The sequence below is a fragment of the Oncorhynchus mykiss genome, chromosome 1 (assembly GCF_057628025.1).
Source record: "Oncorhynchus mykiss isolate SJ-2025 chromosome 1, ASM5762802v1, whole genome shotgun sequence".
Classification (NCBI taxonomy): Eukaryota; Metazoa; Chordata; class Actinopteri; order Salmoniformes; family Salmonidae; genus Oncorhynchus; species Oncorhynchus mykiss.
The window spans coordinates 90,372,804-90,387,908 of NC_143022.1; the positions used below are offsets into that span (position 1 = coordinate 90,372,804).

General features: G+C 41.9%; 1 protein-coding gene across 11 annotated transcripts in view; it reads left to right on the forward strand.

The window, feature by feature from the left end:
- The window catches only part of LOC149985682 (butyrophilin subfamily 1 member A1-like), an 89,520-nt gene that overhangs the window by 18,746 nt on the left and 55,669 nt on the right, over window positions 1-15,105 (forward strand). For 2 of the 11 annotated variants that reach the window (XR_016482409.1, XR_016482410.1), the window contains 3 exons: window positions 959-1,085; window positions 1,187-1,216; window positions 1,452-1,472. Coding sequence is in view for 5 of the 11 variants with exons in the window: in XM_090181773.1 (XP_090037899.1) it covers window positions 1,068-1,085; window positions 1,187-1,216; window positions 1,452-1,472; window positions 2,155-2,175; window positions 2,879-2,899; window positions 4,039-4,059; window positions 4,291-4,311; window positions 4,452-4,484; window positions 4,844-4,865; window positions 7,993-7,999 (215 nt within the window). In the remaining 6 variants the exon portion in view is untranslated. Of the gene's footprint in view, window positions 1-958; window positions 1,086-1,186; window positions 1,217-1,451; window positions 1,473-2,154; window positions 2,176-2,878; window positions 2,900-4,038; window positions 4,060-4,290; window positions 4,312-4,451; window positions 4,485-4,843; window positions 4,866-7,719; window positions 7,782-7,992; window positions 8,020-9,847; window positions 10,566-15,105 lie in introns of those variants that run through there. The other 9 variants (XR_016482389.1, XR_016482390.1, XR_016482401.1 and 6 more) reach the window with 9 other exon arrangements.

Genomic DNA, 15,105 nt, shown 5'->3' on the forward strand with positions numbered 1-15,105 from the left:
TATGAAACACTATACAGTCTAAAACCTATTTAAAACTATAATTTTGTTGTCATGAATGGTCAGTCCTTGCATCCATAGCTCTGTCTATGAATTTGAGAGTGATGTTAGTTCTCCAGCCCCTCCCTCAGCTTTTTACCAAAACAACAGTGGCTGGGTTCACACTTTGTTATTGTTTCAACTTCTGATTGGCCCTAGATGTTCCTTCTGATGTTGGAACAGTGGTATGAAAAAGGGTCGGGATTCAATTCAAGTCACATTACAACACAGCACACTATAACAGACTTTTACAGGTATTTTACACTTGAGACGACATGTGCAGTGTTTACCATAAATGTGATCTCTGTGAATGCCGGTGGAAAATGCATTTAAAAACTGAATTTTCAGCTGTGAAGTACCCTGCAGTATAGCTGTTGAAGGAATTTAATTCCTCTGTTTTAATTCCCAATCAAAATTAAACACTCTGTCAATGCATAAGGGTTTGTAAGACCCTTATTTTATAAGAGCCCCGGTCTTAAAAGTCAAGTAGCAGCCTTTACTCAAGAGAGTACTGAGTACTTACACATTTTACCACAGGTTATAAACTGAAAATGACGTCAGCGTTTTCTAAATGTTCCGTCTCTTCTTGACACTGGTAGAAAGGCCCTATAGTTCTCAAGCCTTCCCTCCTCGCCTAGAGCCAAGGTCAGTCAGTGTAGATAAGCATTCTAGACAGTCTGGAGATAGTTCATTCATTTGTACAAAGGAACAGACCGTCATTGTTCTAACTTTTGCCCACGTTCACACACACACACACACTATTTTCAGCACTGGGATCAAGAATGAAAACTCATACATATACAGTAACATTTAGTATTCTGATTAGTACATGTATAGTAACATAATAGTATTCGGATTAGTCAGTCCTGATTGAAATGTATACATAATTAGTCATCATTGATAAAAATTCCCTTAACAATAGCGCACATTGGCTTGAATCCCGACCCAGGAGTCCCAGAGAGAGACTACATCTTCTAGTGTTCATGTTCATGATGTTCTCACTGTCTTCCATCTACTCTACATATTTACAGAGGACTTCAAGAAGAAGTGTAAGTAGTGTCTTCAGATCAGCACTTTTATATATATACATCTTCTAGTATTCATGTTAATGATGTTCTCACTGTCTTCCATCTACTCTACATATTTACAGTTAACTTCGAGAACCTCTGGAACCAGAATAGTAAGTACTGTCTTCAAATTATTACTTTATGTAAACCACAAAAATACAATTTTCCATAATTTACAGACTTTAAGTAAGAAAACATTTAAAGAAGGCTATTCTTAGCATATATAAGATGCTCCTTCTGATGTTGGATCATTGATATGAGACAAGGAGTCCCAGAGAGAGACTACATCTACTAGTGTTCATGTTAATGATGTTCTCACTGTCTTCCATCTACTCTACATGTTTAAAGATGACATCACTAAGAAGCTAGGTAAGTAGTGTCTTCTGATCATCACTTTGCTGGAATTATGTCAAACAATTATGCTAATTTTATTTATGTAATCTCAACTGTAATCCAGGTAATTTGGTTCTGCTATTAGATATAGCACAGGGATATTCACATTAATCTGTTGTATAAATAAACAACATATCTGACATTGTATTCCCATTTCAACTTGTTTGTGCTTTAAATTAGTTGAAAGATAGATATTTTTAAAAAAATCCAACATTTGTTTTTCCACTGGAATTTGGTTTTAGATGGTTGAAAGGATAAAGATAACACATTAGAAATTAAACTAATGTTTGGCTCTTTTTGAGTGGGTGAACATACTGTAGGTTGTAATATCATTGATCAATGTCTCAACCAAATACCACAATTATCCACGGTGAAATTACGTAGTGTGCCCAGTGGTTAATTTCTGATATACCTGGATCACTGATAGACCAGTCCCATTTATTTAATGAAATTAAGAAGTGGTGGCAGAGTAGAATATCTTTATTGGAGAAGTTGTCTCACAGAGGTACTCTGGACTCATTTAGGTGGTGGAAGTCAACTAGGATTTGTGCCATTAGAGAAGTGATATGAGTCAAGGAGTCCCAGAGAGAGACTACATCTTCTAGTGTTCATGTTGATGATGTTCTCACTGTCTTCCATCTACTCTACATATTTACAGAGGAACTCATTAGGAAGTTAGGTAAGTAGTGTCTTCAGATCATCACTTTGTTAGAATTAAGGTCAACCATTTTATGTTTATTTATTTGTATTTAATCTCAACTACAATCCAGATCCTTTGTCTCTGCTATTAGATGAAGCACAAGGATATTCACATGAATCTGTTGTATAAATAAACAACATATCTGACCTTGTATTCCCATTTGAACTTTTCTGTGCTTTAGTTGAAAGCGCAGTGACAGACATTTGGGTGACAACAAAACCATAAATCCAACGTTGTTTTTCTACTGGGATTTGGTTGTGCTTTTAGATGGTTGAAAGGATAGGGAAAACACATTGGGAATTCAACTAACTTTTTGTCTTTTTGAGTGGGTGAATATACTGTAGGTTGTAATCTGATTGATCAACTTCTCAACCAAATATTACCCAGTTATCCACGTTGAAATGATGTAATATGCACAGAGGGTAGTTTCTGATACACCTGGATCACTGATGGACCAGTCACATTTATTTAATGAAATAAGAAGTGGTGGTAGGTAGAAAATCTTCATTGGAGAAGTTGTCTCACCGAGATACGCTGGACTCATTTAGGTGGTGGAACTCAATTAGGATTTGTGACATTAATGAAGTGATATGAGTCAAGGAGTCCCAGAGAGAGACTACATCTTCTAGTGTTCATGTTGATGATGTTCTCACCGTCTTCCATCTATTCTACATGTTTACAGATGACAACAAGAAGGGGAGCAGTAAGTAGTGTCTCCAGATCATCACTTTACAAAAATTATGTCAACCATTTCATGTTTTTACTTTTTTCCAGAGCACGTTAAAGAGGTTCTTTCTGATGTTAGAACAGAAAACTAACTTTTGGCTGTCTTTTTGAGTGGGTGAATATACTGTAGGTTGTAATCTCATTGATCAAAATCTCAACCAAATATTACCCAATTATCCACGTTAAAATTACCGGGTGTGCCCAGTGGGGGCGGCAGGTAGCCTAGTGGGCCAGTAACCGAAAGGTTGCTGGCTCAAATCCCTGAGCTGACAAGGTAAAAATCTGTTGTTCAGCCCTTGAGCAAGGCAGGTAACCCACTGTTCCCCGGGTGCTGAAGACATGTATGTCAATTAACGCAGTCCCCTGCACCTCTCTGATTCAGAGGAGTTGGGGTAAATGCGGAAAACACATTTTGGTTGGAAACTCACTAGGCATCCCCCTTTCACCTGTGGGTTGTTTCTGACACACCTGAATAACTGATGGACCAGTCACATTAATGTTGATGTGCTAGAACAGGATGTGTTGAGGCTGTAGAGGCCCACTAGACTAGAGAGAGGTAGTATCTGATACACCTGGATCACTGATGGACCAGTCACATAAATGTTGATGTGTGTGTTGAGACTGTAGAGGACCACTAGACTAGAGAGAGGTAGAATCTGATATACCTGGATCACTGATGGACCAGTCACATTAATGTTGATGTTCTAGAACAGGATGTGTTGAAGTTGTAGAGGCCCACTAGACTAGAGAGAGGTAGAATCTGATACACCTGGATCACTGATGGACCAGTCACATTAATGTTGATGTTCTAGAACAGGATGTGTTGAAGTTGTAGAGGACCACTAGACTAGAGAGAGGTAGTATCTGATACACCTGGATCACTGATGGACCAGTCACATTTAATGAATGAAATTAAGAAGGGGTGGTGTGTAGAATATATTTTGGAGAAATTGTCTCTCAGAGGTACGCTGGACTCATTTAGGTGGTGGAACTCAATTAGGATTTGTGACATTAGACAAGTGATATGAGACAAGGAGTCCCAGAGAGAGACTACATCTTCTAGTGTTCATGTTCATGATGTTCTCACTGTCTTTCATCTACTCTACATGTTTACAGATGACAACAAGAAGGGGAGCAGTAAGTAGTGTCTCCAGATCATCACTTTAATAACATTATGTAAACCAATATCGATTATATGTAACTTCTAAAGAAGTAGAAAACACAATGTTGTACACATTAATGTTTCCTGACTTTTATCTGATGTTGGAACATTGATATGATACAAGGAGTCCCAGAGAGAGACTACATTTACTAGTGTTCATGTTAATGATGTTCTCACTGTCTTCCATCTACTCTACATATTTACAGATGACCTCACTGAGAAGATAGGTAAGTAGTGTCTTCTGATCATCACTTTGATAACATTATGTATAGCAATATCGATTATATGTACCTTCTAAAGAAGTAGAAAACACAATGTTGTACACATTAATGTTCCCTGGCTTTTATCTTCTTATATATGTCTACAGATGTGGTTGAGGAGGATCTCATTCGTAATCTGGGTAAGTAGTGTCCTTCATATCACAGTGTCTTCAGACCATAGAATGATGTTCTAGAACAGGATGTGTTGAGACTGTAGAGGACCACTAGGCTAGAGAGAGATAGTCTCTGATACACCTGGATCACTGATGGACCAGTCACATTTATTTAATGAAATTAAGAGGTCGTGGTAGGGTGGAATATCTTCAGTGGAGAAGTTGTCTCACAGAGGTACGCTGGACTCATTTAGGTGGTGGAACTCTATTTGGATTTCTGACATTAGAGAAGTGATATGAGACAAGGAGTCCCAGAGAGAGACGACATCTTCTAGTGTTCATGTTAATGATGTTCTCACTGTCTTCCATCTACTCCACATATTTAGAGGGGCCTCGGGAAGGAGAGGGGTAAGTACAGTACATACATACAAACATGATATCCCACTGTCTTATCATTGTCAATATCCTTAGACCATATTAGAACAGGATGTGTTGAGTATGTAGAGGCCCACTAGACTGTAATAATGTTTCCTGGAGGCACCTTTAGGGGTGATTACTCAGATTGCAACAATGGCAACAAGGTGCTTCCAGGAAACTTATCCATATGGATCCTTTTAAAAGGGGTGTTACGTTTCCTGTAGGAACCTTTTATGTCCCATGTTCTATGTTAATAATAATAATAATATTAATAGATGGTAACTTAACAAGTAAAGTTTTGGGCATGCTAAAGCTCTTTTTTTGTGGTAGTCTTAGAAGTTTAAACATTTTACTTGACTATGTAAAGCAAAAAAGTATTTATGGTTTTGAAAAACTCTATAGTCGTGGTAGTGTCTGCAGTAGTAATTGAAAAACTCTATCGTCGTGGTAGTGTCTGCAGTAGTAATTGAAAAACTCTATCGTCGTGGTAGTGTCTGCAGTAGTAATTGAAAAACTCTATCGTCGTGGTAGTGTCTGCAGTAGTAATTGTGGTGTCTGGTTATAGTTGAAATAGTAGGTAGATGTGTCACGTTCTGACCTTTATTTCCTTTGTTTTGTCTTTATTTAGTATGGTCAGGGCGTGAGTTGGGGTGGGCAGTCTATGTGTGTTTTTCTATGTTGGGGTTTTGAGTTCTGTCTAGTATGGTTCTCAATCAGAGGCAGCTGTCTATCGTTGTCCCTGATTGAGAATCATACTTAGGTAGCCTGGGTTTCACTTTTGAATTGTGGGTGTTTGTCTTCCGTGTCAGTGTTTGTCGCCACACGGGACTGTTTAGTTTTTTCGCGTTTATTGTTTTGTTCCAGTGTTCCGTTGTGTTTTGTTATTAAATCAATATGAACACTTACCACGCTGCATTTTGGTCCGATCCCTGCTACACCTCCTCAGATGAAGAGGAGGAAATCCGTTACAAGATAAAGTTAGAATAGTCTGAGAAAATGAATGTTAGTTTGCTATATCTATCTTGAATGGTTCAAGACTAACTCTTGGTGGGTTGCCTTTTGCTCATTTATGGTAATGTGGAGTTATTTGTTAATAAAAGTTTTAATGAATTTGAAGTTAGCATAGTCTGAACATATGAAAGATGGTTTTGTTTTAACTAGCTTGAACGGTTCAAGAGTTAAAATTATTGTTGGTACTATTTCAGTAGTTATAATTAATCTATCTAGCTCGAGTGCAAGCCAGAGCTAGATAGCTACAACCAGGACAAGAGCGAGCTAGCTACACCCAGGACCAGCGCGAACTAGCTACACCCAGGACAAGAGCGAGCTAGCTACACCCATTACAAGAGAGAGCTAGCTACACCCAGGACCAGAGCGAGCTAGCTACACCCAGGACAAGAGTGAGCTAGCTACACCCAGGACAAGAGCGAGCTAGCTACACCCAAGACCAGAGCGAGCTAGCTACACCCAGGACCAGAGCGAGCTAGCTACACCCAGGACCAGAGCGAGCTAGCTACACCCAGGACCAGAGCGAGCTAGCTACACCCAGGTCCAGGGCTAGATAGCTACATCCAGGACCAGAGCTAGATAGCTACACCCAGGACCAGAGCTAGATAGCTACACCCAGGACCAGAGCTAGATAGCTACACCCAGGACCAGAGCGAGCTAGCTACACCCAGGACCAGAGCGAGCTAGCTACACCCAGGACAAGAGCGAGCTAGCTACACCCAGGACAAGAGCAAGCTAGCTACACCCAGGACAAGAGCGAGCTAGCTACACCCTTGACCAGAGCTGGACCAGAGCTAGTGCAGACCAGAACAGTAGTTGTGGTCAGTCGTTATGATCAGTTGTTGTGTGGTTCCCGGTCAGTAGTTTTGAGGTCGTGGTCAGTAATTGTGGTCAGCAGTTGTTTTCTTGTGGTCTTTAGTTGTATTCATTAGTTTTGGTCAGTAGATGTGGTTTGTAGTTGTGTTCAGTAGTGGTCAGTAGTTTTGGTCAGTAGATGTGGTTTGTAGTTTGTAGTTGTGGTCAGTAGTTTTGAGGTTGGGGTGAGTAGTTTTGTGGTCGTGGTCAGCTGTTCTGGTCAAAAGTTGCGTGGTTATGGTCAGTAGTTAGATATGTGATCCGTAGTTGTGTGGCCAGACATTGTGTGGTTGTGGTCAGTGGTTGTGGTCAACATTTCTGTAGTTGTGGTCAGTAGTTCTGGTCAACAGTTGTGGTTGTGGTCGGTAGTTGTGTGGTCAGAAGTTGTGTGGTTGTGTTCAGTAGTTGTGTTGTTGTGGCCAGACATTGTGTGGTTGTGGTCAGTAGATGTGGTCAGAGTGAGGCAAATACACGTTTATTCAATAGAGGATGTTGACAGGGTTCTATTAAGGTATGGATGGCTGTCTTCTGACTTATAAAATGGTGGGAAATCAATTAAATAAATCATGTAAGCATATACATATTCTTTTTTCAGTAATTTTAGTGCCCGATTACAGGGACTGTCAGCATATTTAAGGAGAACAACAGGCACAAGTAAAGATGTTACAGCTGCTGTATTTGAAGCACAACTCCCTTCTGCCCAGTTTCACTGATGTTGCTACGGCAACTCGAGCTGTTTTTACCATCAATGTAACTGTTCAATGTAACTGTTGCTTCTGCAGAGAGATTATTTTCTAAACTAAAACACATAAAGAACTACCAAAGAAGCATTAGTCTCTCGGTCTGATATGAGCTTTTGAACACCTCAGTAAGCTCCACTCATTACACTGGCGCTGTCGTAGCCTTGACAACAGCATCTGTTCAATGATTTATCCCCTCATACTATCAATCAGTTTCTTTTTGTTCTTTTTTACTTTTTCAGTCACATTCCTGAAACCCAGGAAACAAATATTTAGCTTCTTAGTACATATGGAAATTAAAAAGGTTTGTGAATTACTTTTTGGAGGGTTACTGTCAAAATGATGCATTACATATACAGTACCAGTCAAACGTTTGGACACACCTACTCATTCAAGGGTTTTTCTTTATTTTTACTATTTCTATATTGTAGAATAGTTGGTGCTATAATGTTTTGTTATATCCATCAGTATGTTGCTAATTTTCACAACCAACAGTCTCTCACTCTATATTTCAGATGTTGAAACCATCAGAAGACATGCAGGTGTGTTTTATACTATGTGACTCTAGCTGTATTTTAGGGAGGAATTAGTGTCCTCACTGTCCTGTTGGTCCAAACTCATCAATACTCTACATCCAGAGTATTAGTCTGGGATAACTATCATGTATGTACTGTGATCTCCAGCCATGTGTCTTTGACAGCTGTAAGCATGGGCAAGTAAGGCTAAATCATGTATTAATATTAGTTTAGAGGTTGTCACACATGACCTAATGAGAAGTGCTATAGGATCTCCTGTTATCTCTACCTCAGTTACACATGGACCACTAATAGTGAAGACCGTATGATGTGTCAGAGATCAATACAGTAACATGTTGTCCTCCACTTGTATTATACCCTCTGATGTCATTGTGTTTACCATAGTGTATTATACCCACTGATGATGATGTCATTGTGTTTACCATAGTGTATTATACCCACTGATGATGATGTCATTGTGTTTACCATAGTGTATTATACCCACTGATGTCATGATGTCATTGTGTTTACCATAGTGTATTATACGACTGATGATGATGTCATTGTGTTTACCATAGCGTATTATACCCACTGATGATGATGTCATTGTGTTTACCATAGTGTATTATACCCACTGATGTCATGATGTCATTGTGTTTACCATAGTGTATTATACGACTGATGATGATGTCATTGTGTTTACCATAGCGTATTATACCCACTGATGATGATGTCATTGTGTTTACCATAGTGTATTATACCCTCTGATGTCATGATGTCATTGTGTTTACCATAGTGTATTATACCCTCTGATGTCATGATGTCATTGTGTTTACTATAGTGTATTATACCCACTGATGTCATGATGTCATTGTGTTTACCGTAGTTTATTATACCCTCTGATGTCATGATGTCATTGTGTTTACCATAGTGTATTATACCCTCTGATGTCATGATGTCATTGTGTTTACTATAGTGTATTATACCCACTGATGATGATGTCATTGTGTTTACTATAGTGTATTATACCCTCTGATGTCATGATGTCATTGTGTTTACCATAGCGTATTATACCCTCTGATGTCATGATGTCATTGTGTTTACCATAGCGTATTATACCCACAGATGATGATGTCATTGTGTTTACCATAGTGTATTATACCCTCTGATGTCATGATGTCATTGTGTTTACCATAGTGTATTATACCCTCTGATGTCATGATGTCATTGTGTTTACTATAGTGTATTATACCCACTGATGTCATGATGTCATTGTGTTTACCATAGTGTATTATACCCATTGATGATGATGTCATTGTGTTTACCATAGTGTATTATACCACTGATGTTGATGTCATGATGTCATTGTGTTTACCATAGTATATTATACCACTGATGTTGATGTCATGATGTCATTGTGTTTACCATAGTGTATTATACCACTGATGTTGATGTCATGATGTCATTGTGTTTACCATAGTGTATTATACCCACTGATGATGATGTCATTGTGTTTACCATAGTGTATTATACCCACTGATGATGATGTCATTGTGTTTACCATAGTGTATTATACCCACTGATGATGATGTCATTGTGTTTACCATAGTGTATTATACCCACTGATGATGATGTCATTGTGTTTACCATAGTGTATTATACCCATTGATGATGATGATGTCATTGTGTTTACCATAGTGTATTATACCCACTGATGTCATGATGTCATTGTGTTTACCATAGTGTATTATACGACTGAAATTGATGTCATTGTGTTTACCATAGTGTATTATACCACTGAAATTGATGTCATTATGTCATTGTGTTTTGCAATAATATATGTTTCTCTCCACAGTGGATGTGACTCTAGACCAGGAGTGCTCAAGTACTATTTGAGACGGTCCGGTGACACACATTTCCTAGGTGGCAAAGGATCAGATTTATTTAGCTGTTTTATAGCTCATTTGCTGCAATTCTCCACATTCCTCCATGTCTTATGTGTGTTTATATGATACCAGGGGTCAAAGCCCGACCTTGTAAAATAAAAGAGCCCATTCTGCTCCTTCACTGAGAAACTGTCCGTTCTTCATCCCTGGTATTATTGATAGTATCTCAGTGATCATCTGTCCTGTAGATGTCACTGTCTGACTGTTTTAAAACAAACAATGCAGGTATAAACAGTCAGCAAAAGCATGTAATAGGAGAGTTCATGTACATGAGTCCTCAGATTTCCTGTCAATCTTTGTTGTTGTTGTAGAGTCGGCCAGTTGATTGTTTATTGGATTGGACAGAGAGGTAAAGGTAGGAATGTTGAAAGATAAATTGGATGGTTCTGAACGCCTGCTGGTACTGGACCATCCCAGACCACTGATTTCTTGTTAATGTTTGACGAATCTTTGACGTGTCTTTCACCCGTCCCTTGGACTGTTCTGTCTTGAGGAGAATGTGCTACATATTTTTATTCTCTGTGTTTTCTAACAGTATTTGTTGTGTATCCATTCTGCTGTGTGCTTCTATATTTAAATAAGAATGTATTTGATTATAACATTTTCAAATAAAGTGTGTTTAAAATAGTTTTATCTCTATCATTGCCATCAGATAGACTCGTGTACTACCGCATCCCTAGTCTCTAGTCTCTAGTGGCCATCCTTCCTAATCCCATCTCATTCACTATTGAAGTATGAAGAACTTCAGTTTTGCATTTTGAGTTTCAATGGGAGTGTCGGCATTCAACATTGGCATTTTGATTGGCTCTAAGTATTTTACTTGTTACCTATGCAGCATTCATTTGGTCTGTTATGCATGCTAACGTGTTACAAGTTTGAAACTCCAACGATGCAAGATACTTGATTGGTTTGATAAGTGGCCACTCGTCACTAGTTTCCATCTAGACTCTGCTCTACTCCACCCTTTTGATCTTCTTTTTTTCCCAGGTTTCCAAAGGTACACTACCTGACCAAATGTATATGGACACCTGCCCGTTGAACATCTCATTCCAAAATCATGGGCATTAATACAGAGTTAGTCCCCCCCGTTGCTGCTATAACAGCCTCCACTCTTCTGGGAAGGCTTTCCACTAGATGTCGGAACATTGCTGTGGGGGCTTGCTTCCATTGAGCCACGAGCTTTAGTGAGATTGGGCTATGATGTTGGGCAATTAGGCCTGGCTCGCAGTCGGCGTTCCAATTCATCCCAAAGGTGTTTGATGGGGTTGAGGTCAGGGCTCTGTGAAGGCCAGTCAAGTTCTTCCACACCACTCGACAAACCATTTCTGTATGGACCTCGCTTTGTGCACGTGGCATTGTCATGCTGAAACAGCAAAGGGCCTTCCCCAAACTGTTGCCACAAAGTTGGAAGCACAGAATCATCTAGAATGTCAATGTACGCTGTAGAGTTAAGATTTCCCTTCACTGGAACTAATGGGTTTCATGAACCATGAAAATCAGCCCCAGACCATTATTCCTCCGCCACCTAACTTTACCGTTGGCACTAGGCATTCGGGCAGGCAGCATTCTCCTGGCATGCGCCAAACCCAGATTTGTCTGTCGGACTACCAGATGGTAAGTGTGATTCATCACTCCAGAGAATGCATTTCCACTGCTCCAGAGTCCAATGGTGACAAGCTTTACACCACTCCAGCCATTGTGCATGGTGATGTTAGGCTTGTGTGTGGCTGCTCGGCCATGGAAACCCATTTCATGAAGCTCCCAACGAACAGTTATTGTGCTGACGTTACTTCCAGAGGCAGTTTGGAACTCGGTAGTGAGTGTTACAACCGAGGACAGACGATTGTTACGCGCTTCATCACTCGGCGGCCCCATTCTGTGAGCTTGTGGCCTACCACTTCGCGGCTGAGCCGTTGTTGCTCCTAGAAGTTCACAATAACAGCACTTACAGTTGACTGACTTGTTTGAAAGGTGACATCCTATGACGGTGCCGTGTTGAAAGTCACCAAGCTCTTCAGTAAGGCCATTCTACTGACAGTGTTTGTCAATGGAGATTGAATGGCTGTGTGCTCGATTTTTATACACCTGTCAGCAACGGGTGTGACTGAAATAGCTGAATCCCCTAATTTTGGCCATGTAGTGTCTGTGAGAAGCCTGGTCTTCCAAGGCTATTGCATCCTCTGTCACCTCTGTCTAGCCACACTACGGCCTGACGCTGCCCATCATTCGACTGTGTCTCCTAATAATATCTCCTGAAGTGGCCACTCGTTCACTACTCCCCAGATATTTAAAAGCCTTTGGATTGGTGTAGGCATGAGGGCTAGAGGGAGTTTACATATACCAGTAACTTCCTTTCATTTCTATAAAGGGAAGTGAACAAGTGCACACTTTAGGAGAAAGAGATTATTGGGATGCAACAAGAGTTTAAGTTCTCAGATTCCAGTCAGAAGAGGGCATCAGTGTGGGTGGTTACAGCAGTGTGGTGTTATGGCAGTGTGGGTGTTACATTAATGTGCGTAGCGATAGAGGACTAATTTCTTTGTTTTGTTTTATCTGTGCCATTATCGCACCTATGACAGCATGGGCAGCACTCTAGAGGCTATCTCCATTTTAAACTGGTCAATTTTCTTCTTCACGATTGGCTGATCCTTCCTGATGATCCGGTTAGACATGAATCCAACGGGGTCACTAGGAGGCATCAGCCAATGTAGTTGAAAATCCCACCAAGTTGACTACTTCTCAACACATGCTTTTTTGGCTTTTTGGCCACTAGAGGTCTCCATCATGCTCTATGGTAGCACTGGGCATTTGGTCGACGAGGAGAGGGTGTGTCTATGTTCTCTGTGCAGCAGACCTGGGTTCAGATACTGTTTGAAATCATTTTAAAATACTTTTTCCTGTGCTTGCCTGGCAAAATGGAGTGTCATGACTGGCCTGTGAGGATCAGGTTACAATGGATCACAATTCTACAGAGATCTCTCTCCCGCAGAGGGGGAGAGGTGTATTTAAAAAAACATTTTTAACTAGGAAAGTCAGTTAAGAACAAATTCTTATTTACAATGACAGCCAAGGAACAGTGGGTTAACTGCCTTGTTCAGGGGCCAAACAACAGATTTTTACCTTGTCAGCTCGGGGATTCAATCTAGCAACCTTTTGGTCACTGGCCCAACACTCTAACCACTAGGCTACCTGCCACCACTAGGCTACCTGTCACTACTACTAGGCTACCTGCCACCACTACTAGGCTACCTGCCACCACTACTAGGCTACCTGCCACTACTACTAGGATACCTGCCACCACTACTAGGCTACCTGCCACCACTACTAGGCTACCTGCCACTACTACTAGGATACCTGCCACCACTACTAGGCTACCTGCCACCACTACTAGGCTACCTGCCACCACTACTAGGCTACCTGCCACCACTACTAGGCTACCTGCCACCACTACTAGGCTACCTGCCACTACTACTAGGCTACCTGCCACCACTACTAGGATACCTGCCACCACTACTAGGCTACCTGCCACCACTACTAGGCTACCTGCCACCACTACTAGGATACCTGCCACCACTACTAGGCTACCTGCCACCACTACTAGGCTACCTGCCACCACTACTAGGCTACCTGCCACCACTACTAGGCTACCTGCCACCACTACTAGGCTACTTGCCACCACTACTAGGCTACTTGCCACCACTACTAGGCTACCTGCCACTACTACTAGGCTACCTGCCACCACTACTAGGCTACCTGCCACCACTACTAGGCTACCTGCCACCACTACTAGGCTACCTGCCACCACTACTAGGCTACCTGCCACCACTACTAGGCTACCTGCCACCACTACTAGGCTACCTGCCACCACTACTAGGCTACCTGCCACCACTACTAGGCTACCTGCCACCTCTACTAGGCTACCTGCCACCACTACTAGGCTACCTGCCACCACTACTAGGCTACCTGCCACCACTACTAGGCTACCTGCCACCACTACTAGGCTACCTGCCACTACTACTAGGCTACCTGCCACCTCTACTAGGCTACCTGCCACCACTACTAGGCTACCTGCCACCACTACTAGGCTACCTGCCACCACTACTAGGATACCTGCCACCACTACTAGGATACCTGCCACCACTACTAGGATACCTGCCACCACTACTAGGTTACCTGCCACCACTACTAGGATCCCTGCCACCACTACTAGGCTACCTGCCACCACTACTAGGCTACCTGCCACTGTAACAGATGTGAAACGGCTAGCTTAGTTAGCGGTGGTGCGTGCTAAATAGCGTTTCAATCGGTGACGTCACTTGCTCTGAGACCTTGAAGTAGTAGTTCCCCTTGCTCTGCAAGGGCCGCGGCTTTTGTGGAGCGATGGGTAACGATGCTTCGTGGGTGACTGTTGTTGATGTGTGCAGAGGGTCCCTGGTTCGCGCCCGGGTATGGGCGAGGGGACGGTCTAAAGTTATACTGTTACACCACCACTACTAGGCTACCTGCCACCACTACTAGGCTACCTGCCACCACTACTAGGCTACTTGCCACCACTACTAGGCTACTTGCCACCACTACTAGGATACCTGCCACCACTACTAGGATACCTGCCACCACTACTAGGCTACCTGCCACCACTACTAGGCTACCTGCCACTACTACTAGGCTACCTGCCACCACTACTAGGCTACCTGCCACCACTACTAGGCTACCTGCCACCACTACTAGGCTACCTGCCACCACTACTAGGCTACCTGCCACCACTACTAGGATCCCTGCCACCACTACTAGGCTACCTGCCACCACTACTAGGCTACCTGCCACTGTAACAGATGTGAAACGGCTAGCTTAGTTAGCGGTGGTGCGTGCTAAATAGCATTTCAATCGGTGACGTCACTTGCTCTGAGACCTTGAAGTAGTAGTTCCCCTTGCTCTGCAAGGGCCGCGGCTTTTGTGGAGCGATGGGTAACGATGCTTCGTGGGTGACTGTTTTTAACTAGGAAACTAGGAAACTAGGAAAGTCACAAATTCTTATTTACAATGACAGCCAAGGAACAGTGGGTTAACTGCCTTGTTCAGGGGCCAAACAACAGATTTTTACCTTGTCAGCTCGGGGATTCAATCTAGCAACCTTTTGGTCACTGGCCCAACACTCTAACCACTAGGC